At 44.0% G+C, this 24,972-nt stretch overlaps 1 protein-coding gene across 3 annotated transcripts in view; it reads left to right on the forward strand.

Annotated features, from left to right (window-relative positions):
* The window catches only part of col16a1 (collagen, type XVI, alpha 1), a 75,177-nt gene that overhangs the window by 27,102 nt on the left and 23,103 nt on the right, over positions 1–24,972 (forward strand). For 2 of the 3 annotated variants that reach the window (XM_030411442.1, XM_030411444.1), the window contains exons 6-34: positions 201–482; positions 1,196–1,276; positions 4,915–4,983; positions 8,768–8,800; positions 12,837–12,872; positions 12,975–13,025; positions 13,286–13,318; positions 13,481–13,525; positions 13,996–14,034; positions 14,185–14,247; positions 16,026–16,070; positions 16,163–16,258; positions 16,474–16,512; positions 17,293–17,337; positions 17,453–17,488; positions 17,581–17,703; positions 18,384–18,419; positions 19,204–19,239; positions 19,522–19,650; positions 19,897–19,941; positions 20,328–20,363; positions 20,455–20,508; positions 21,414–21,464; positions 21,554–21,697; positions 22,833–22,868; positions 23,959–24,066; positions 24,289–24,411; positions 24,507–24,560; positions 24,666–24,707. In XM_030411442.1, coding sequence (XP_030267302.1) covers positions 201–482; positions 1,196–1,276; positions 4,915–4,983; positions 8,768–8,800; positions 12,837–12,872; positions 12,975–13,025; positions 13,286–13,318; positions 13,481–13,525; positions 13,996–14,034; positions 14,185–14,247; positions 16,026–16,070; positions 16,163–16,258; positions 16,474–16,512; positions 17,293–17,337; positions 17,453–17,488; positions 17,581–17,703; positions 18,384–18,419; positions 19,204–19,239; positions 19,522–19,650; positions 19,897–19,941; positions 20,328–20,363; positions 20,455–20,508; positions 21,414–21,464; positions 21,554–21,697; positions 22,833–22,868; positions 23,959–24,066; positions 24,289–24,411; positions 24,507–24,560; positions 24,666–24,707 — 2,010 coding nt within the window. The remainder of the gene's footprint in view (positions 1–200; positions 483–1,195; positions 1,277–4,914; positions 4,984–8,767; positions 8,801–12,836; positions 12,873–12,974; positions 13,026–13,285; positions 13,319–13,480; positions 13,526–13,995; positions 14,035–14,184; positions 14,248–16,025; positions 16,071–16,162; positions 16,259–16,473; positions 16,513–17,292; positions 17,338–17,452; positions 17,489–17,580; positions 17,704–18,383; positions 18,420–19,203; positions 19,240–19,521; positions 19,651–19,896; positions 19,942–20,327; positions 20,364–20,454; positions 20,509–21,413; positions 21,465–21,553; positions 21,698–22,832; positions 22,869–23,958; positions 24,067–24,288; positions 24,412–24,506; positions 24,561–24,665; positions 24,708–24,972) is intronic. The other variant, XM_030411443.1, reaches the window with a different exon arrangement.

A 24,972-nucleotide genomic window follows, 5' to 3' on the forward strand; every position in this document is an offset into this window, starting at 1 on the left:
AATATGTCTTCTCCTTTACCTCGTCTCTACTTCTGTGTTCCACAGCTTTGTTAGGTGGAGATATTGCTCAGACAGCCACATTTTTCTGAGGCGTCTGGCATGTTGAACACATTGTTTGGTGTTTAATTAGCACTTGTGTGCACTCATATATCACTTTTCTCTCAATATCGTACCCTCCGTTCCAAAAAAAAACCCCCCAGCTCTCTGTAGACTTCAGCGGCCCCGATGGCACCTTATCCCTGCGTGCCAGGGCGGAGGACCCCGCAGCTGACCTTGTGAGCTGCGTATTCACCGGCGAAGGCGTGGAGGCTCTGATGGACATGCGTTGGCACAAGGTGGCCCTCAGCGTGCAACGCGGAGCCGCCTCCCTCCACGTGGATTGCAGCTCCATTGAGACCAAACCCTTGGAGCCCAGAGGAGCGCCGCCCAGTGACGGACACACTCTGCTGGGCATTCGGGCTGCAGATGCTGGGCCTGTGCAGGTACGGAATACAAAGAAATAAGAGAATTGCAGTGTGCTGTTGCACTTTGTAATGGCTATAGAAGAGCGTTTGATAAAGCTTAAGCTTTGCAAAGTGATTGTCATCTAAGCTCACTATTTGAAAGCGTGGTGACCATCAGTGTCTCTGTGAGAAGACAGAGTGAACTATTTTGAGTGGACGAACCTCTGATAAAAGCTTTTGTACTGGAATCCTTCATCCTCTCCAATGTATGCAAGTGCACATTCATACAAATGTGAATGCACGTGCGTTTCAGACCATATGCTGTGCCCCCCCGAGCGCTGTTTTTCTTTGAGGCAATCACATTCAGTCCTGATTAAAAAAGCGAGAGCGCTACCTGGGAGAATGGGCTTGTAGTGAGCCGGGACTATTAACGCTGAATAGATCCAGTAATCCGGGCACTTAGTTTGACGATCAATTAACTGGCCTACTTAGAAAGCAGGCAGGGTCTTTTGTTAGCGCAGGGAGGAATGGTCCATACATGCGCACCCACACGCAAACACGTACTACACACTCGCTCAAACCTCCTGACAAAGCGCTTTCCTAATACTTTGTATAAATGAGAAATGAATTGGCTCTCAACCTTGTTTACCGCCTCATTCAGACTCTATTTACATCATTAAACAAACAACCCAGAGGACTTACGGAGAGCTGCATGTTAAATCACGATCTCTTTCTCTCCCTCGCTTTCTTAGATGGACATTCAGCAGGTGATGCTGTACTGCGACCCCTCCCTCGCCATTCAGGAGGCCTGCTGTGAGATACCCGGGGCACGGGTAAGGCTAACCGCTAACAGTGACTAACAGTAGCGCTAACCGCAAATTTGTCTGGTGCCCGGATGAGTCACAGCCGCACCGTGGGAGATTCTCTCCTGCAACATCCTATACAATGCATAGAACGGTAGTGCTGGAATTTAAAGGGGCTATTCGTAACAATTTGCAGCATTTTGCATGCATTAAAGATTTAATATCTGCCAATAACTAATGTGAGCGGATGTGAACAATTAGACTTTTACCGCCTCCCTCAGTTCCCTTTTCAAGCAAGTGGATGATTTTTTTTTTCTTTTAAATTGTTTACTGCTGGACTGTGGATTTATTTGTGAAGGACTCATGTCGGATTGTTCCACCCAATGCACGTTCTTGAGTGCAACGGAAGCTTTAAAAGATACGTTCACCGCGTAGGGAAGAAACTCTAATTGGCTTTCTGGCAGAGAGGTGAATGACAAGATGCATACGCTGCTTCTTCTTGTAAGGTATATATGAAGCTACAGCCGGCAGCTGGTTAGCGTAGCTCAGCATAAAGACTGCAATCAGGGGAGACAACTAGCCTGGCTATACATGAAGGTAACAAATCCACTGAAACAGTTCGGATTAACACTTTACATCTTGTTTCTTTAATAAAAGTAAAAACTGTTTGCTGTTTATGTGTTGGATTACATATTTGCTCAAGGCAATAACTTGATAGTCTCTCCTGGCATACATATTTATAATATCATATCTATTAATATATTTTGGTATACATTAAACATTCGAAATCATGTGTTATTTGTTGAACTTCTGAACGTCTGCTGGCTGTAGCTGTATTTTTTAACAGATATGAGAGTGGTACCAATCTTATCCAACGCTCAGCTACAGAGCGAATATCTCCCAAAGGGTCAAACTAATGCTTCAACAAGATAAGCTCGGATTTTCAACTGCAACTGTCCCGGAAGTGGCGCGGATTCACTGACTTTCTCAAGGATTCTTCAGTGGCGCTGATGTTTGTGGTGATGTTTCTCAGCAAGTTGGCCCTCTTTCAATCCTAAGTTATTGGTCCAGCCTGACTCCTGACATGTGACTAAGGCGGGAGTAGTATGAGTGTGGAGCGTCATCAGAGGAGAAGGCTTTCCTGTGGATAACTGTGACACATCCAGGCTCGCACAAATCAAATCAAAATCAAGTCAGAGATTTGATTTGAAGCAAATCCTCACATTTTCGTCAATCAGTGCCCGCCTCACCTCAGCTGATGCGCGTGAAACATTTCCAGAGTCATTTGAAGCAGCTTCTCTCCTCAGTTCAACCTAATCTGAACAGTCCCCCGGGAATATAACTTGTTGCAGCTGCTTCACAATAAAACACGTAGTTATTGGCTGGAAGGTTATAGTGCAACAGCTGCGAGAAGAGCTGAATTTGCTTTATCAGAAATAAACAGCCCAAACAGTCTCTGCATTTGCTGTGGAGGCTGAATTCTTTCTTATAACTCATTTCAGGTGGCCAGACCGACCTTAACTGCCCGCCTTAGATGTCGATATGCAGGGAAAGCCCTCAGCACAAAGCACTTTGTCTATTTTATGACTTGTGCTTCCACAAATAGGAAAAAAAGCTTGTCTTATGTAGGTTAACAAAATATTCTTCAAAGACTCTTCACTGGAGCCTCGGGTAATTCAATTGTGTGCAATTATGTCACATCAGTTGCGGTCCGCTCATTCTGTTTGTCCTCCAAAAGTGTGACTAAAAGCCTAATTAAAGGTATCACCTGTTCTCTCCTGCAACTTCAGAAATGGAATTTTCAACACCATCTCTTCTTCTTCATCCTCGTCTGTCTTTCTCTTGTCTGCCTGCCTTCTTCTCCTCAACAGGGGTTTGTGTGTGTGTGTGTGCCTCCGACAGATGCCTGATCAAAATAGAAAACAGATTCATTGGAACTAAATGCAACAATGTGTTTCTGTCAGACAGGGAAAAACAGAGCGGGTGATTGTTCAGCAAACAAACCAGTTCTCTGGCTTATTTTTGTGCTGAAGGTATTTTTGTGCTCAGCCAACTTTTTGTCAGAATTCTCCAAGCGTGTCCGTGCATACGTCTGCGTGCGCGCGCATATCTTTTCTGTCTCATTACTGAATTAATCTATTAGAGGGATACAAATAGTTTGACAAGTTCTCTCCCCCTTGGAACTTTCGAGGCCTCCGGAAGAAGAACTGAATGTTGTAAAAGTGATCAGAAAGGTCGAAGGAGGACGGCTCTTCCTCGTTTGCTCAGGAAATGTGTGACGCATTGCTCCCTCCGAGCTGTGTATTCAGTTTGAATCAAGAAGTGGGGAAGCATGCGTGATCGTATTTAGACACTCCCCTGCTGCACCTTTTTGAAACACAAAAGGAAAAATAGACCCGATCGCTGTCAGTAGCTCTGACATCTGACTGTTGCATTACATATCACATTAAATAGTGCAGGAACGTGTGTTGCCACGTCGGAGATGTGACATTTTAGCTTAATTCCACAGTGCTCCATATTTTCAGGGATGGCAGTGTTAATCGATTGGGCCACAATTGTTGTTCCATCAGCCTGGTCTTTGTCTTTAATGCTGATTGACAAGTGTTAGCATGCTGTCATGCTAAAGCAAAACCATGGTGTGCTTTATACAGCCACGATCCTCCACTTTTGACCAGGATGCGTTGCAATATGACAAATACCTACATCTACATACATATTCTACATAATATATAATTCATCACTTTATTAATCCTGCTCGGGGAACGTCAATTTTTAGACTCTCTTCAAACGTGCATACTCATCGGCACAGGGGGGCACCTTAAACCTGGACTGTTCTTCTTATACATGTAACCTGTTAAATGCAAAACAGTGTTTACCACACATACGCTTAACTTGGGCAGGCCAAGAATATTTGGCAACCCATGTTAGCATTTTATACTTTTTCTCTCCTTGAGGTAGCTCAAAAATGTTGGTGGCGCCTGGTCTATAGCCATGCATTAGCGGAGAGCATGTATGTATTAAGGATAATGTGGATACAGCATCAGAATCAGTGGCGCATTAAAAAACAATAAAAAATCATAAAATTGCCTGGATCTTCTGCATAGCCTCTCTTCCAAAAGTTATAGCACCAAATGGGTTGAAATCTGAAGCCGTGTGACGGGGAGGCGTGACGCTAAAAAAAAAAATGTATCCGCCTCTTGCTGCCTCGTCCTTCATAAAGTAAGATTATGGGGTTAAGTCTTTTTGGCCCAGTGTGCATCATCTGATGTAATTACATCATAACCAGGAGGTCAGGTCGGCTTCAAAGCTCAGCACACATCCACATCCTGGGGGCTTAGTGGAGAGATGTCTGACATAGAAACAGGGCTGCCACATTTGGACTCTAAGCAGTTAGCAGTTCAGAGCATTGCTTGAGGGCACCTAGGCAGTAAATACACAGCGCAAAGCACAAGACAAAATCAAGAAATATTAAACTTTGGTATTTAAGACAGATCTCTGCTGTCTGTTCGACGATGAGTCCAGTTAAGCTCAACCAGCAATAAGAGGCGCAAGATTCAGGGGAATTTCTTTCAGCTCCCATCTCGGGTAGAATTACAGGATTCCAGCTGGATATCATCAAAGTGTTCTCTCATGTTGTCGTAAATGATGTGTTTTCTGTATGTTTGCAGTGCCCACCAGACGCTCCCAAGAGCCGGCGCGCTGCTGAAAACGACCTGTTGGAAAACACTTTTAATGAGGTAAATCAAAGCCCGCATTCACCCACCAGCACGCAAAATGCCCACAAAAGGGAGTCGTTCCAACAAAAAGCGATGCCGCCACATGTGATCACACACAAAACCACATACACCAGACACCAGACGCCGCAAATACAGTTACAATAGTCGTTTTAAAATCAATGACAAGCACGTAACCACCAGTAATGAATTGAAGGGCAGTGTTGCAGAGTGTTGCACAAACACCGACACTTCCATCCTGAATTATCACTGCACATGGTTGCTGTTACACACAGACTTAACATGTACCGACACAGACGAGCGCTTGGCCCACACAGCTTTGTTCTTCAGACAGTTTGAGTTTGAGCTTTAGATGCTCCCGCTGGCAAGCAAACGCAGGCCTGTAGGACTTAGACCAAACGCCGTGGTTGTTTTCCCTTGAAACTCTGCCGTGGAAAACGTGTCTTCCATCCTGCTGCAGCCTGAGTTTTATACGACTTCGCTTCAGTTAAGTCTGCCGGTAGCAATCGTTCAAAGTGTTGGCGGGCAGCGTCGAACGCATGACAAATAGAGCCTTATGCAACACATGGGAGCAGTTTTTCCACAAATTTCCATGGTGTTTTTTATGGTTGCTTCAGCGCCGCCTGATACATGGAGTTTGCCCGGTGTAACGTAAAGGCAATTTATTTTTGTTTCCACACCCGCGTGTTTCATCATTCATATTAATGGGATCTATATCCAATTATCTATTCATTAGGGCCCGGTGTTTGTCTTGAGGAGTGCTGGTGTTAACTTAGAGCTCTGGCAGACTTCAGGGCACAGTTATCAATCCTAGAGATGGCTTCAGCCAGACACAGTTATAATAACTCAGCCATCTCCAGCCGCTCTGTGTCTCCTTCTCTCTCTCACCTGTCATCCTGTCTCCCCTTCTCCTTTGCTATCAGGTGCTGCAGACCGCCTGTTAGCCGACTGTTATATATGTATTATGATGTTTAGCCTTCCATTTTCCTCTGCCGTGAATGCAGCCCAGACACATTTTCTGTCCCTGTTTGCCTTTTTTAGTATCTCTTCTGGCTCCTTTTTTCGTTCGTCTTTCACAACCATGTATCGACATGCACCCACGTGCAGAGACTAACTTAAAAGGCTTTTTTATCCGTATTTTTAGCTTTATGCACAGTAAATGAACAATGTAATCCAAGATTCCAGAGTGCAGGCCAGATGTTAGTGAGCCATTGCGCTGCTTCCATTAAACTAAGCCTCACTGAGTGACGGCTTGTTGAACTCTGCATACGTGGAATGTCATGTGTTCTGTATGTGGAGCTGTGCAGTATGGCTATGGAGTTAGAACAGGGTAAACTGGGGTCATCTGCTGATGAATCACCACCACTGTGGATCTTTGCTCCTTTACAGTTTCCTCCTCTTTTTTTCTCTTGAATTGAAATTCTGGTTTTACACAAGAAAGCCGGTTCACACGTCAGGACAACGGAATGTGTGAAAAACATTTTATTTAGCCTTTTGTGGGTGCAGAGGGCACTGCACAAGGTCTGATACACATCCTCAAGTGATTTCACTTGGGTCAGAGCACTGTGGGGCTAAATATTTAAAGGTGCAGTATGTAAGAATTAGGTCCCTGTTAAATTCATACTCATAACAAACAGGGGGCAGCATACCACCAGAATAATCGCTAACTGCTGGCAACCGAAGCTGCTTTCGCTACTTAGCTTAGTTACTCATGCAGCTAGCAGTCCAGGCTAGGAATCTGAAGCGCTAGGGCAGTGTTGGTGTTATCACCGTTAGCACGGGAGCTTAGGATTGGTACGAGCCAGGGCTAGCTTGTTAGCACGCTAACTTCAGTGCATATCTCTGCGCCAAATACAAAAACATCATGATGTCAAAACTGTTATTTCTTAACTTCTTTTGATACTCTTAGATATGGCACCTTCAAAGTCCAATCACAGAGACCTCTCTATTCTGCTCTTCGTCTCTGCTATAAGCTTATCACGTCAGCGGTTGAGTGGCATTGTGGGTAATGTAGGAACCAAATTTTGACAAATGAGGCTGGCTAAGCGAGACGACTTTGAATATCACACCACCCACCAGCACCAGCACCTCTAAATTTGCTCTAAATTTTCTCTGAACGCAGTCTTATATTGATTGATCCTCTAATGTAACGCGCAGCAAGAACGCAAATGAGCGTCTTGCAAAGTGTTGAACTTCTATTTAAAGGCTGGAAAAGCCGACTCATTCAGATACTACTGGGCTACATATAAATTCTGTCACAACTTGTTCCAACTCTTCATCAAAGCTAAGTGATGCTTATGAAATATTCAACTCAAGACTCAACCAATACATGTGTTTGATGTTTATTCCATCAAGCTGAAATATTCCGGCTAACTTGTTCATCATTTTGAACACGTCCTCAAGATAAAGCCTGACATTTATATGTTGTTCTTTTAAAATAATTCCTCTAGAATTTACATCAAAGTTCTGTTTTTTTGTTTAGCTGTTGAGGACTAGTTTGTAATGACTGGCCCCTCACGCTGGTCACTGAGGATTACTGGACCTACTTAAACAATCTTTGCAACAGTTAACCCAATCCAGATTAGTGCAGAGGTGTGTATGTGGATCATTGCTTGGATCTGTCTGTGGATCGCGGCGGTCATCGCCCTCCTGAGGTATTACGAGTCTCAACCACTGTTTCGTAACTTACCGACATTGAAAACATATTTTTTTTCTTGCTTTCAACCCAACTCCCCACTGAAAGGTCATCTAGTTCTCAGAAGGCCCAAAGGCTTACTTGTGTCTTGTTTTCCTGGTCTCAGTGTGTTTCTACATTTAGTATGCTGTCCAAGTCCAAAACCAGCTGTTGTATGTCTTCTCCCTTCCTCCCTTTGTCGAAACTGATCCTTGTTTCTCTCCTTGCCACCTTAAACAAATTGCTTCCGTTTAGTTTTCCAGTCCTTCCCCTTATGTTTCATGTTGTTGACTTTCTTTGTCTGATTGCGACTCGGCACAGCGGGGTCCATCTCTGCTTCTCCCTCTGGGCTCAGGAGGTTCAGTACTTCTCTTTCCCCCCCCTCTCATCTTCCTCTTTCATCTCTCTTTTTTTTTTACTCAGAATACAGAATGGCTGTTAATGACCCTTGTGTGAAACCAAGATGGCCCCTATTCCTCCATTCTTTGTTTTGTATCTGATGCAATGAATTGTAATGGCAACGAGGTTTAGAGGGATGCCCTGCACATGCAACATGAAAACAGCCGCTTTCCTATGCCAGATATGTCACACGATGTTGATATTATAAAGACTTTCAAATGTAATTGTTGCCATTTCAGGGAATATCTTCAAGAGACTCAGTCACTGTGAAGTGCAGCAGAGCTGCCGGTGGCTGGGGAATATAAAAGATGTGCTCAAAGGTTTGAGAAGAATGTTGAAAATGTGTTGATACGATATGAGCGAGAAGTAGGGCTGAAACAGGAAGTAGGTTACAGTGCTGCCACAATGGAGCAAAAACAGCTTAAATAGTATTTCTGCATGGGGCCTTCAAAGCTATTGGATTCAGCATGCTTGAACGTTATTGGAGCCAGTTTTGGCCATGAAACTGTCAACAGTAATGTCCAACACAGAAACCAATTCAGAGGCCAGAAATGCTGGTAATATTGAGTTCATCATCAGATGTGATGTGAAAAATGTGTCCTGACATTTTCTTTTTCTTTCTTTCTTTCTTTCTTCTTTCTTTCTTTCTTTCTTCTTTCTTTCTTTCTTTCTTTCTTTCTTTCTTTCTTTCTTTCTTTCCTTTCATTCCTTCAGGACATTTTCGCATCTAAGGATCTGGCACAGAAAGTAAGCCTCTCAACCCCCACTCACTCACACACACACACACACACACACACACACACACACAGAGTACAGTATTGAATTTCAAGGACACTTGTGGGGCGTCACAGTGGCTTGGACCATGATGGTCGTCCTCAAAGCGAGCCTCAAGCTCCCGCTCTCCAAAGACATGCAGGTTGGCCCGGCTGGCCACCGGTCCGGCGCGTCCCCCTTCAGTTATCCCAATACATTTATATCGTTCAGCATTAGCAGGCACGTGGGTAGATGAAGATATTTCCAACGTGTGCTGCTGAAATTAAAATAGGAAAACAATATGCAGGCCATTGGTGCTTGTGTGTGTGGATGTGAGAGAAAGAAACAGTATCTGTTTCCTCCTCCCCCCCTCCCTCCCTCCCTCTCTCCCTCCTCTGAGCTTGCTGACTGACCAAGGACTGATTTACACCTCATTATGCACTGAGTCTCAGTCGGGAGTTGCTGCTGCCTATTAATTTTGTCATTCACCTACTATAGGAATGTTCTGTTCACAAATAGAAAACGGCGCTCCAGACGCTTCATTATGTTGCTCCTGTGTGTGCTTACTAATGCAGCTGGTTGCCTCCCTTGACTTCCTCCATGTAGGTTATTACCTGGGTTGGAAGCGCACAGCTCGCCCGGCCGCTGGGAGCACAGACTTGTGAAGAAAACAAAAGTGACTTTTTCGTCTGTTGTGTGGATTTAATCTTGCTTGGATTACACAGGAAACAGTTCATTCAATGTTAAGAATTGGCATAGAGGGAATCAATTGATGGTATTACCTGACATAATGCACCGCAACACGAATACCAGCAAGCCAGGCTTATGTATTAATGTGATTATGGTTATTAACTGTCTGAATAAGGGGTATATCCGGCTTCTGCTGCACAATCTTACAGCTCAGTCGGGATCCAATTTTCATCGCAGTGTTCGTGTCATGCTGCTTCAGCTATTCCTCTAGAGCTTGTTCCCGCAGCATCAGTAGCATCGTGGTTGTGTGAGTCTAAAGGCTCAGCTCCACCAATCAGCAGGAATATATTAACATAAAGGGCTATTTCTGAGCTGAAATCCCAGCATTAGCTCTTATAAGTTATCATGAACTTGAGACACTTCAACGTAAGCCCCACATATAATTGGCTTTGCATACTTGGAAACATTGTGTATATACTGATATTAGATTTTCATTAGTGTGTGCTGGGTCCTGCCCTTGTTCTGTCAGTGCCTAGCAGCTAGACAGACAATGCCAAGAACTGATCCCATTGGGATGTTTAATACCAAAGAACAAGGCTCGCTGACAGGATGTTGGTGCCAAATATCCAGCCCGTCTTTTCAGATGTTTAAGCTAATAAATGAGCATAGGTGTTGGCATACATAATGCTGAATGAGGGATGCTGGATGTCAAAATAGGGAACCTATTTGTGTGGATGTACTTTGAAATGACAGTGCTAATTAAGATACGTCTGCCAAAACTTTAAAAACTTCCAGTGGGAGGCCAAAAGAAAGGCACAATATTTATATATTACGAATCTATGAAATGACTGTGTAACATGAAAGGTGTTGCTTGTACTTGTACTGACAAACACACGGAATTGCATTAGTGGCAAGTTGCCCTCAGCTCTAGATGCGTAATGGGTAGACAGTTGGCGACCAGCTGGTGTCGGCTAAAGAAATAGGAGTCAGTGGAAACCAAAACAAAGCTAAAAGGACGGTGCTAGACTTAAATTTGAGTCCAAATGCATGCCAGTGCAGCTCTGTGTCTGCTGACAAGTGCTTCTAACATGTTGTAAAAAAATAAATCAGGAAATCAGTACAGGTCTGTATGTTCTCAAGCTCGTGAGGATATACACAATTGTACCGATAACGGAAGTTCGCCAAGATGGACTTATGTTTATCAAACTGCCCGCACCTTACAGTCAGTCTTTGAAGTGGGGCATTTCTCTCTTAGCGTCCACACTATTAATCGCAAGTGATCAGATTAGATTTTGGGTCCAGACATCCCCAATGTCTGCATGTGTTGCTGGTAACGACAAATGCATCAGTAACTTTCAAACGTGGAAGTGTCAATCATCTCCAACTGATCGCGTGACTCCACCGACAGTTGTTCTCTGTGATGTCATCGTGCCATGGATTCTGCTCAGTCTCTTGGATTTGACGTCGCCGCTGTGTGTGTCATTTCAAACCACCTCCAAGTGTGGTTTGGATCTGATTTGCAGAAACTGAATTTCATGTGTTTTGTTTTGTTTTGTTTTGTCTTTTTAAAATGAATCTGGATATGCTAAAGACCAGATGTGGGCTGGTAGTCTGAACGTAGCCTCGCGTGTTTCCATTCCCCAACACGCCTAATTCAGATGAATGAGGCCCGTTATCAGGCTTCAGCAGAGCTTGATGACGACCTGATCATTTGACTCTTGTGTTGGAACAGGGAAACATCTGAAACATGCATGACAGGGGGCCCTAAAGACCAGAACTTAAGAACACTGTTCTAGGGTCTATGAATTGACTCCCAAATCACACTCTGATGTTTCTTTTATTCATTCATAATTTAGTTTTTTTACAGCCCCAATCACAAAAACGCAACCTCGCTTATAAGGGCTTTATAATACGTACAGCATACACCCTCTATTTGGAGCCATTTAGATAAGAAAAACTATCCCTAAAAAAACATTTTAGGGGAACAAAATAGAATGGAACAATAGCCGAATGAATATGCATCAAGCTAGTTCCAGGTGCCGCCAAACAAATAGGACTTGAGCCACACAACCTGCTATCCGCCACGCAGACCTGGAAAGACGACAGACTACACAACCACACGAGCACAGGCACGACGTTCACAGTGATGGGAGGAAGGAAGCAAACACACTCGCAGGGAGAGAGGGAAGGGGAGAGGGAGAGACAAAGAAGAGGCCGAAGCTACTGGAGGATGAAGATCTATATCCAAAGCATCTGGAACGAGGCACTGACAGCCGGGAGACAGAGGGAGAAAGGTCCCGGGGTGGTCAGTGGTCAGGCAACAGAGACGACAAAGAGAGAGAGTGGGATCGACACTCATCACAGCAGAATCTCATACAGTACAGACAGACATAACTATGTGTTATACTGTACAGTGAGCACAGTGTTTTGACTCTCAGAGATCTTCAGTTCTGCCCCCAGATAATGAATCTTACTTAATTTAGAAAAGTAACGACCGCAGAGTGGGCTCAAATACAAGGTTAGATTGACTCCAGCAATCTGCCTCTTTCCATCGCAAAGTTAAATCTAGAGAATAAACAGAAACGTCAAAGCCAGCGAGGTATTAAGTGTAGCTGCACAAAGACTCGACTAAGCCCACGGTCAGACGGGAGCTCGGAAAGAGTGACTCGTCATTGCAGCTGGATGAGCCAGCCATTGATAGATTTGTAGCTCGTATGAGGGAGGGGGGGGGGGGGGGGGGGGGGCGTGTGCAGGGAGAGAGGAAGGGAGAATCACACATTGTCTCTGTGCTCTCTGTTACTCGACCGCTTTCCTTCGTTCTCAGCAAAACTCATAGGCGCCGCTGCAATAGATGCAAACTTCCTGGTGTGACTCCCAGAAACACCGGGTGAGCGGTTCGGCTTTAATTACTCGCTTCCGCTAAAAAATGCTTCAGTTATTTATAATGGTTATCCCTATTTGGTATGTGTGTGAGTGTGCGTGCCCTCCTGTGAGGAGCAGCTGGTCTGCTCACTCCTGTGCTGTGGGAATCAGACATTCCTATTGATCTCTGTCTCCCATGGGAGTTGTGTGTGTGCGCGTGTGTGTGTATATGTATGTATGTGTGAATATGCGTGTGTGTGTGTGTGTGCGCCCACTTGCCCACCTCCCATCCGTTTTAACTGCATTATGTAGCAGCACAGAGGCTCAGCCCTCAGTTTAGTTTTATGTGCCACAGTGCCACCACATGGCGACTACGGGAACTGCGCGTCATTTACACACGCGCCTCCACGAACTCCTCCAGTGAATATTAAATACAGTCTGATAATGATTCTCTCTCTCTGTGTCTGTCCGTCTGTAGTGTGCTGGTTGTTTACTGCTGAATAGGGAAGAAAATGTAAGGATCGCTGATCTTTACTTTCACCTCTTTCCATCAGAACATGTTAATAGTAGAACACCGCCGCGTGTGAGTGTGTGACTCTGTGTTTGTGTGTTGCAGGTCGTAAATCCTGGTGGAGTTTCTGGGATGAAAGGAGAAAAAGGTGACCGGGTGAGTGTGAGAATACAGAAACATATACAGACACACACATCTGCGTGGTTATATGTGTGTGTAGTCAGACTAAAAACAGTGGAATGTGTGATGCCATCACATCGTCCAGGCATGCACTGAACAATCATTAGACCCTCACACACACACACACACTTTGATGTCGCTACGGTCTGACATGGTGCTGGCTGTGGACCAATCTACACACTCAAATCCTCCCAACACAAGCAATCAGTCATCTTTTCTTCTTCTCTCCATCTTAGGGTGACGGCTGCTCTGGCTCCCATTCAGGTCCAGTAAGTAACTTTTCCACTGCGGCTCTTTGCCTCTCTCGCAGCGTGCCTCGTTTTGCCAAAAAGCATTGTCTCGTTATTTGGCACGCAGCGCAGTATGAACCTGAAATTTGGCCAAAGAGTGGTCTGTGATAACACATGCCAACCAAGTGTCTCTGACCTCAGTGCACAGAGGGACCCAAAGGCCAGAAGGGAGACAAAGGCGACTCGGTGAGTGCCAATCTCCTGCTCCAGGTTACAGCATTGCATCCCACTGCCTCTCAAGCCTGTAAACCCTTCAGCTATTTAGTTTGATCCCAATCCAAATCCTCATTTGCAAGCATCCAGTCCCAGTATTAATTATGCAGAGGGAATGAGTGTGTGCTTGCTGGTGAGTCTGTGTGTGTGTGTGCATGGATTTTTGTGTGCAGGTGCCTAAGTCTGATGTATCGGATTCATATATACACATCTGTAGATACCTCAGATTGTTGCATCTCTAATATTGATTGTGTCCGAGGGTGTGTGTGTGTGTGTGTGTGTGTGTGTGTGAGACGGAGCGGAGCATATGGGTCCAGCTGGTAGTCCACACGGGTTGCTGACTGGTCACTGTGTTGTTTGCTATGCTCCAGTGGTGAGTGTGTGATGTCTCTTTAGAGCCAGGTCATTGATCTGGGACTTGTCTCCATCCCCTCTCTCGACAGGCGCTGCCTGCCAACTGGGACCAAGCAGCTGGGTACAAGGTGAAAGGTTTTGGCATCTTTCTCTGATGAATAATGAAGATATGACCTTTTTATGGTCCTTAAAATTAATTTCTAACGGCGTGTTCATTTTCACCTGTCTCTCTCTCTGCATGTTTCTCACCTTTGTTATCGTTCCGGCTCTGTCTTCAGGGAGACAAAGGTCAGAAGGGAGAGCTCGGTCCACAGGGTCTCACAGGCACTCCAGGGAAGGACGTAGGTGTTCTCTGTAATTTTGTCTTTTTTTTGTGTCACTGAGTTTCTGTATGAAGAATAAGTAGCTGCATTATCATGGACTGCAGTACCCCGGCGCTGGAGCAAGCTCACCTAAATGGAATGCAGCCATTATTGATATGAGTCCGCCTGTGCTTCTCCTGCTTTGACAAGGCAAAATGTTTTCAAGCTCGAATAGATTGGTGGTGTAAACCTTTGATTATCAGTTCAAAAGGAAAACATCAGCGAGTATTAACCATGTTCACATATAATTAGATGTTTGCCTTCTGTGCATGTTTGTTCCACGCGGGGGAAGCGTTCAGTGATATGAACAATGGAAAGGCACACGGCGAATGAATAATGTGTTCGTACCATACAGGCATTCCTCTGTGAGGGTCGTGAAGGATGTAAATATTTAAATCAGTTAATTGTTTCAATGATACTGTGTTTCAGATTATTAGATTAGACGCTTCATAACATGAAACCCTTTGCACATCTAAAAAAAAAATTCTTACATGATTAAATTCTCTGGCGCACGCAAACAAATCTTTCAGATCCCTTTATTTATTTCTACTTTTGGTATAAGTCAAGACCGATACTTGATTTTTGCGTCCAATGACGGTGCATTCAGATTTTTATATATTGGCCGATAAATACAAGTCTTTTGCAATGATACCAGGGATGTGGTTATCAAACACTCGTGACAAAGATATGCAATAGTGGCAGGAAACAAACACATTCAGTAAATATACTGCAAATTAAACCGATATCATTTTTCCAGAGCACCTTTTTTTCCGCATTATGTTAGGCAAAAAAAAAAGATTTTCCACATATGGGGCAACATATATTCCGATGTATCTGTGACGGTTTAATATTGGCCAGTAATACTCGGCATTAACGTATCAGTCGCGCTGTATTGTCCATGTGATGGCAGCTAGTGAAAGCGTCTTTCAGGGATTAATTTGCTTGGAGGTTAAGTCAGACATTTAGCTCGATTCATATATTTCAATACCACAAATGCCGATGTGAGTGCGAACCCTCCAAACACACACACACAGGCACTCGCACAGCCAGTCTTATCAGGCTAAGAGGGGATATTCAGTAAACTTGCACTGTATTTCTCTTTAAGCTCAGACTCCCATTGATATGTGGTCTCCCCCCTCCTCTCCCCCATGGCGTTAAGTCAGCCTGTTAATGCCTGTTAGATTAGACTAGAGCAACAAAGCTTGCACAATCAATGCTGCCTCATTGACTGTTGTGTTCGTCTCTCACACAGGCAGGCGCCTATTCAGTGAGACTTAAACCTTATAATCTTCCCTGTTCAGCGCTGTGATCCTGTAGACGCATGAAAAGTTTTTGGGGAACAAATTACAACGTGTGTGTGCTCCGAGATATCCCCCCCCCCTGGTTTTTTTCGGCAGCAGACAACCTCACATTTAGCAGCTCACCAGGCCAAGTGCTTGTCCTGGACAGATGGATTTGGTGGAGGATAGATTTTCTTAAGCCTCCCATCCATCTGACATTTTGAATATGAATGTGCTTGTTGATGTGACTTGAATCAGGCAGGCAGAAAATGTTGCATATGCACCACTGAAGATAACACGTCTTACAGACTCTTACTATTAGCGGTGTCGAAACAAATGAGGGCAATCAACAAGCGTCTTTAATGATTTATTAAGACATTTCAGAGCGATTTTAGAGATTGTTCTTGGCTGATCGTGATGATGTCACCGGCCTGTACTGATGCTGTCACTCTCCTCTCTGTCTGTCACCATTTTCAGGGTCGAACAGGGTCCATCTGTGTAGTCGGCCCCAAGGGACAGAAGGTCTGTCTGCATTAAGTCTGGGCGATTAGATCATCAACCTGTCTGTCACCTACATTTAGTTCAGTTTGGATTTAATAGAGCTGTTTTGCCAGGGTAAACCAGGTTCGGTGGGTCCCGAAGGGTTGGCTGGGGAGCCAGGGAAGCCAGGTCTTCCAGGCCTGCCAGGAGTTGGAAAGCCAGGCCTGCCAGTAAGTCTGATTTTTAATTTGAAGAACTCTATAAGGCCTATATTGGATTGTGTCATTTCACTGATTATTTTAATGCCCTTACATAGCCCCCAAAAATGCTTTTAATACATGCTGCCCTCAGATGTGCAGGGCAGGACTTGGCAGCATGCATTGCCCTTGACAAAAGCCAAAAATATCTAAAGAAAGGAATTTGAAAGTATTTTTTTTCCTGCCAGGGCCCTCCTGGTGAACCGGGTGGTCCAAAAGGAGACAAGGTAGGTTTACTCTCTACTCCGTTACTGTGATACTTTGCTATAAGTAATAAACAATAACCAGTAAGCTAACTTGTGTGCTGCACAGAGGGTGCAGCACACAAGTTAGCTTACAGGTAATGGATACAGAGTTAAAACGGCAAGGCCAAAGTAATGTTTAAGCTGTTGAAAAAGTGAGGTAAAGGTTGTGAAACATAAGCTAAAATTTAAGAACAATAGCTAAAATAGATAACTGTAGATAACGAATTGATAGAAAACGGAAGCTAAAAGTAACAAACTAGCTAGCTGTTGAAATAGTAAAAACATTGAGCTACGAGTAAGAGATAAACAATTGAAATAGCTAGCCAAAAGTGTTAGCTAAAGAAAATGGGGTGAGTCACAAACAGTGAAAATAGTTAGCTAAAGAACGGATAGGCCTAAACAGTAGAAATGGTTAAGAATCATGCACTTGAAATTCCTAGCTAAAAGTCACAAATTAGCTGTTGTAACAATGAATGAGTAAACAGTTAACAAATGTAGCTACAATGAATGTTACTAGTATAGCTGAAACATCCAGTTTAGCAACCAGTGCTTAATGAGCTGGTAATAGCATCCAGTTTGTAGTCCACCCTTTTGAACTTGGTGGGTGAGGTGAATGATGAAGGAGCGCTTGAGCTAATTGAAAAGACTTTAAGGAAACCCCTGTGACTTATGCTGAACAGTACTTAGCTAGCTAAAAAGTGATGGATTTCATGGTAACTGTAACAATATTCTTGAGACAAAAGCAGCTGCCTGTGTTAACAGGGAGAAGCAGGACCCGCAGGAGAAGATGGACTGCCAGGGGATCCCGTAAGAGGCTCTCTACAATATTGATTTACATTCAGTAATGTATGCATGAGATTCCACTGTACAAACTGTGAGCTGATCCGATCAGTGTTTAACTGGGATTCTGCTGTTTTCATAGGGACCAAGAGGACCAGGAGGGTCTAAAGGAGAGAAGGTACCCACATAGTCTATAATCTCTTGATCTGCATGCCTGTGTCTTCTCCCTCGTCCACATATGACTTTGTCTGACTTGCGTTCACTTTTCAGGGTGACCCATGTGAAGTGTGCCCCGTGCTGCCCGCAGATCTGGGTAACGCAGTGTCTCTTCAAGGAAAGCCAGGCCCTAAAGGAGAGCCTGGATTACCAGGAATCGGAGAGCTAGGACTTCCTGTAAGTAACAACAGTTTGACCGCAATGTCATACTGTAATGTATTCTGAGCCTGCCCCGGAGTGTTCAGTTTAACATTTTTTACGATCTTGCTGCCTGTTTTATTAGGGAGTCGTAGAAACAGTCTGAGCTGTAGCCGTCAATTGAACCTTGAGCGCGTGTTTGATAGTGGATGTATTTTATTTTTCTTATCATTCCGAGGGAAGGTATGGTGTTTACTCTTACCTTGGGGTTGTATTCAGCCTTGTAATTCTCACAGCTCTGCGGCAGCTCGAGGAGAAAAAGCCTGATAGGCTGTCAAAAGTTTATTCTCCAAGGCAAAGGTCATTTTGTGAATATAATCTTAACGCCTCTTTCTTTCTCTCCGGTGAGCCAGGAATCGACATACTTTGCATTGTATTTCTCTTTCTGTTCATTCTGCATCTTCCCACTTATCCCAGCAGGTGAAATGGGGAATGATTTGCGGTAGGAGGAAAGAACATAAATCTAGAGCCTTATGAGATTCTCTGTGCAACGATTTCCAATAACGTCAGCATCCATCTGTCATACCTGGTTAGGGCATAAGGAGAAGGAGGGGAGAGGGAGATATCATCTCGCTCTAACAAAGTTGAACTAACAGCACACTTACTTTTAGCTCATCTCTGCTTCTCCCCCTCTCCTCGTCCTTCTCTGTATCTACTAGGGGCCTGAAGGTGCTGAAGGCAAGGCGGGACAAAAGGTAAGAAGTTCCCTCTCATTCATATACAGCTATTTGTTCATTCCCATTCTGTGGAAGCGTGACCTATACACGCTCATCTGCATTTCTACACATTTAGATATGCTAACATCAGCAGTGCAGAAGGCTCCCCCCCAAAACAGATGCACTGAACTCCACAGAACAAAAAGAGACCAAATTCAGCACTTCTGTACACGACCCCCTTAGTCGGCGCTCGTGTCTCCTCACCCACGGCTACCAACTCCCAAATGAATGATATATGCTGCGTTCATGTGCTCCTTGGACGGTCCAAAACTCCTGAGTTCTGAAGTCGGAAGGTGTCGTTCTGACTTTGGTGTGTGTTCACGTGCATCAAGTGGGAATGTGGGAGCAACACGGACAATGTTTTGCATTTTATCACTCGGAGCGTTGAAACAGCACATTGACAGCTGTTTTCAGTACTTGAGCGGCAGGGAAGAGCAAATGAAACTGATCACGTAAGCCATTAAATATATGTCACAAATGTGCGTGTTACCATCAACCAAGTGTTTATCTTAAGCTGCCATGTTTCAGCGTCATATGACGTCAACTTGGCAACGTGTACCAAATGTTGTTACTCCAACTTGAGGGGGGCGTTTATGTGAATTTTCCTTGTTGATAATACGTTATTCGATTACTCCCACGGCACACGTACGCACTAATAGGCCTGCAAATGCCTATGCATGCCTCCAATGCCATGTTGAGCGATCCTAGAGCAAACACGCTCACGAGGGTGAGCTGGAATTAATTTGCTCTTTGTATTCTTCAGGGAGAACAAGGATCAGATGGCGCCAAAGGAGAAAAGGTCAGCCCTGTGTCTTTATTAGGCTCGAGGTTAAACTATTTCTCGTTAAGACTGCTTTATTTTGCTGTCAGCTTGATGGAATACCCTAATTAGCGAACTAAACATTGTTTTTTTATTGCTAACACTGTACACATAATCTTCTATGTAGCGTTAGTTGCACCTGTGTTGGAGCGCCAGAACGTTTCTGTGTTGATATACCTCACTTGAATGAATCTTTTATGCGGATAATTCTTTGGAGACTTTCTTTGACCTACCTCTGATCTGTCTTCGACTTTGCTTCAGGGGGAGCCGTGTTCCGTGTGCCCCACTCTCGGAGAGCTGCCCGCTAACCTGCTCCCGGGTGTCATGACCCACACCCTGCAGCAGAAGGGCGAGAAGGGAGAGCCCGGGATCGGAAAGAGCGGAGAGAAGGTTAGCATGTTCTAGTAAGAATGAACGCGGCTGGTGTGCTGAATGAAAAGCATTTGAAGACAACCAAGGTGAAAACAAAAAGGAAAAACATGACATAACAAACGTGGTAGAAGAAAACTGCCTTTTTTCTGTATGTCTATTCTCTGATTTTTTGTTAACGTAAGTGTGTTTGCTTGCATGTGCGAGCAGCGATAAGCACCTTCATTAAAATGATGTATCGTTGGCTTTTTTTTTTCTGCTCCACAGGGGGAGCCAGGAAAAGTAGGATCACCTGGCCTTAGAGGAGAGAAAGTAAGTAACATAAAAAGAAACGGGGCTGAGAGTAGGTGACCTCAATAGCAGACTGCGCTTACATAAGGGGAACTCACTCAGTTGGTTGCTGAATGGGGCTCTTAATAGACTTCATGAGGGAAGATAATCACAGCAGCACGCTAATTTTAGGGCCCAAAACTGTCTGCCGTGGGGATTTTACTCAGCGGGGAACTTATTAGTGCAAAGCTTAGGTAGTGAAAAACCTCAATCATCTGACGTGGCTGCCCGTAGGGTGCTCCTTGCTATGAAAAGCGAATTACCAATTTAAAAGAACCATCCATTTTTATCAATTTGTGAAATTCAGACACTGTAGTCATTTTATTATTATTTCTTTTTTTTTTTTTCCCAACAAAATTTGTCTTCAGGGTAACGCAGGCAGCAAAGGAGCTGATGGTAAACCGGTAAGTTCAGATTCAGTTCTTTCGGAAAGAATGTCTCGTATCCCATTCTAATTCAGTGACGCTGTTAAAATGAAATGGGTCCACATCACAGGGAAAACCCGGACAGAGGGGACCCGGCGGCAAGGATGGACAGAGAGGCATGAAGGCAAGAGAATACAGTGATACACTTTACTTTGCTTTGTGGAATTCACTCTCAGTGGTAATGGGGGCATTTCTATTTTGTCAATAATATAAAGTTTAAGAAGATGATCTACACGATTAGGACAGGTCACGATTTACGAACAGTCTCGATGGACGTGGACATTTTCGCTAGAAACCATTTAAATTGAGGTCTAGAGATATACTTGTACTTGTCACCTATCCTCTTATTTTAAAACATTTTCTACCACACTTTTACACATCCGTCAGGCTCTGGCTAGCTAACACCACACATGGAAGTCCAGTGAGCAACAGTGGATCGTACCAGTGATGATGTTAATCCAGGCGATGCAAAGTTAGCTCTCGCAGTTGTGTTTAATGAGAATTGATGTGTGTGTCCCAAACAGTCAATGTGCAGTGTGGGTTAAAAGCCCAGAAGCCATCATACAAGTAACATTTGTTGAACTAATGCTGTATAATAAAAAACATGCTGTTTGCATGGGTTAAATCCCTTCATTCTCAATTGTATATTAGTACACATCAGCATTCATAAACCTGCTGATTGCCATCAAAATATACCAAACACTGTGTGTGCCGGATCTATTACATTAGTGCAAAACATCATTTTAGACTGTGTGACTGCAGTATATACAGGAAAAGCTTCACCCATAAGAAACCATTTAAAATATGGGATTTAATAAGTTTTATTTTCAGTTAAAGGGGGATCCTGAAATGAGACTTTGCAAACCTGATTGGCAGTTTAAATCCCTGCTGAATTTCTTCACTGGGATGTTTAACGTGTTGTATGTGCGAGCATCCCACAGTGTTGTTGCTAAGAAACACGTCTACATGTGCATATTTTCTGATAACGCCATCCCATTGCACTCTAATATTATATTTCTCTTCTGTCAGGGAGAGCAAGGGCGGCCTGGCCTCGGTCTTCCTGGCCTGAAGGGTGAAAGGGTAATCACACGACATATGCTTTGCTCATTGCATCCTTCACCTTCATTCTCATGCATACTAAACTTCCCGACTCCATTGCTCCTACCTAGGGCGAGTGTGGTATGTGCCAGTCAGCAGAGGTTGGTAGTGGACCTGCCGGCATCAAAATGCCTGAGGGAACTCAAGGCAAGCCAGGAGAACAAGGCCCTCCAGGTCCACCCGGACCTACAGGTCTCGGAGCTGATGGCAAACAGGTGAAATTGATCTGTTATAAAAAGATGGCCTGTACAAGAATATCTAGAAGCGAAATCAAATTGAATTTAGCTTCTTTAAATCTGCTTTAAATGTTTTTGTTGATGTCTGTCTTGCGATGGAAGCAAATCAAGTACTAGAAGGACTAAAAGCATCACTGATGCTATCCTTGCACTCATGACAGTGTATACCACAGACACAGAGAAACGCGCAAACACGTATGAATTGTCGGATTCATTCAGATTGTTCAGATTTCCTATGATGAAAGGTCAGGCTCTCTTATGACTTTCTTGTTCCTTCCTTTAGAGTCCAGTGTGGTGTTCTCTGAGCTCCTAAAGAACAAAGGAGCGTTTAATACCTGCTGCTAAATTCATGTGAAGTTGTTTCGGGTTTTCACTTCCAGTTTTGCTCTGGTAACTCACTTTATGTTGGAGTTATTTAGTTATTCACGTCTCGTATGATCGTACAGATTTATATCGATTGTAGATTGTTTATGTCGCCACAATTTTTTAATGTGCTGTTAGTTATCGCGTATTATGCTATTGTGCTTGATTGCATCTGGTTGTTTACTATACTCGTGACTTCGCATTTTGTCCTTTAAACCCGAAGGAGCCGATACAATACAAACAGACGCACGACAGTGCCGCAGCTCCCTTAGAAGCAGCAACGTCATTTCTTTTGTAGTTTTTTGTAGTTAAACCGCCGCTGTCGGAATTATCTGTCTTTATCTACATGCAAATTCTACTCAACGGAAGCAGTCTCTCGCCGTCTCATTTTGTTAGAAAAAAGATTAGGCTGCATCTGGATGAGTGAAAAGTATGAGATGCTGAAAGATTTCATCCCAAGGGGGAATCAGCCATAATGCCTATTGTATAAATAGGATGTGCAAGGATTCTCCTGTTACCGCAGAATTCTTACTAAGTAATAAATCTCTGCTGGCTTCCGTCACCCCTCCCAATTACATGCTGTGTGCCTCTGTGGTTAGCTTATGTCAACAGTTATTTTTACCTGAACAGATAGAGAAGGCATTGCCTGATACTTGTAGCCGACTGCACGTGTGTTTGTAGAGTCCGGGTGTGTGAGAATGAGCTGTGCATCGTGTATCTGAGGTAAATCGCCTTCTGTTTGCCTACACAGGGCCCACCAGGTCTTGCCGGTGCGCCTGGAGAAAAGGTACGTTTCCTGTGAAAGTTTTGTGCAGATATGTTCTATAAAAAGCTCATCCATATATGTATTTTCACTCGCGGTGTATACAAGCAATGACCCGGCAAAAAAAATTCACAGCGCATTAAACAGCCTTGGTGTCTGCTTAGAAATTAAAACTAATTAATCAGTGTCTGTTGGGCAGTTTGTGGTTTTTTAAAACAGCCCTAACCGACTTGGAGTCGCTGCTGGCCTTTTGAGACTGACTCAGACTTTCTTTACTGATCTGACATCTACCGGGACCAAGGCTGTCTGCTAGGAAATCACCCCCCATACTGCTGAATAATATTTCAAGAGATCGCAGGCAGAGTCTTTTGGAACGTTCGGATCACTTTACCTACAAACTGGGAAATAAATCTGCCATCGACAGAGCCAGGCTGCCTTAGATTTCACTGAAGCTCTCCAACAATCACTTTGCTGGGACTCCAAAGCACAGGCAGAGCAATAGAGGATTTTTAAGGTTGATGCCATTATCAGCATTCGGGAGTTCAATAAATCTCACAATAAAACACAGAAAGTCAATTTAGCCAAGAGATATAAAAGTATCTGACTTTCACATAAACAATGCAGCTACAGAAGAGATTGTGGAGGAAACAAAATCGTTCCCTGTGGAGGTTTCTACACAAGCAAAAGTTGCGTTAAAGTTTAGCGTTTCTCACCAAAACGTATTGTTTTTTTATATATATATATACATACGTTTAATTGCCACCAGTCTTCTTTTCATCTGCCTTTCATTGATGTGTAGCTTAATCTTTGGGGTCAAACCGGGGAGTGACTGATGATAACTAGTGATGCATGATATATATGTCGGACTGATAAATGGTGCCAAACATGTTGTCACCAGTGTGGACAGACATTGTAGCCATTCCTGCCATCAGGTGTGCAGAACCTACAGGTCATGGACTCATTTCTAAACACAAAAAATGTGAAATCGTCTGTTATCTTATTGATTTTGTGCTCTACAGCACTGGTCAACTGGTCAAAACTCAAATATATTTACCTTTAATGTAAGTATTGTCAGTACAGAAGAATTGACATCATCATGTTGCGATGTTACCAGGGTGAACAAGGAGATCGTGGAGATCAGGGAGATGATGGTGTTCCCGGAGCCCCAGGACTGCCCGGAGAGCCTGGTCGGGATGGACTAACTGGTTTAAAGGGAGAGAAGGTACAGAGAACCCGACTTGTGGAGTCAGATCAACTTTGCCGTTCCTTATTTTGCATCTGACAGGTTTGACACTGACATTTACAGCATCAGTTGTAGAGGGTCTACAGTGGAAAAAGTAGCAGCCATGTTTTTTTGCGCAGTCCCTTTTTTCCTTTCCGCTGACTGGTTTGATTGTCCTGAAAGGTCCCTGGACCATGATTTACATTTGCTGTGTTTTCCCAGGGTGATGCTTGTACCAGCTGCTCTTCTGCCGGCACTGTGGTGGGTGATGGTGTAGTCGTGCCAGGCCCCAAAGGAGAGAGAGGAGAACCCGGTCCCCAAGGAGAAGGCAAACCTGGCAAAAATGTGCGGGGACTGTGTTTCTGTTTATTTATCTCGTCGCCTCTGCCCCTCTGTACTATGAGAATTACTAATGATCATCGCACATGTTTTCTTTCCAGGGAAAACCAGGCTTACCAGGTGTTCAGGGGCCCGTGGGTCCCAAGGGAAGCAAGGTACGGATGCCCATTTATTGTATTATCAGATTTATAAATACATGCACAGGATTGTGTCTCTGTCACTAACAGCTTCTCATCTGTGTTGTCCTCTGCCCCCTCCAGGGAGATGCTGGAGTCGCAAGTGTCGGCCTTCCAGGACCACAAGTAAGGCTGATGGGTCTTTATAAAAAAAAAAAACATCTGCATCAATAAAAAGTTTTATGTTGACAGCGGGGGCAGCTCTCACATACACAGCATAGAAACAGCTCCTTAATGGATGTGGTCCTGCTGTGATCTCAGTAATGAACACCATATCTCTCCGTGATATCACAGTTTTCCTGCCTCTTGGATCCACAAGTAAAGTCATGCGATTGTAAATAACGATCTAGAAATAATCCTCTCAAATCCTTTGATTTGTTGTGGAATCATT

Source organism: Sparus aurata, chromosome 3, assembly GCF_900880675.1.
Source record: "Sparus aurata chromosome 3, fSpaAur1.1, whole genome shotgun sequence".
Taxonomy (NCBI): Eukaryota; Metazoa; Chordata; class Actinopteri; order Spariformes; family Sparidae; genus Sparus; species Sparus aurata.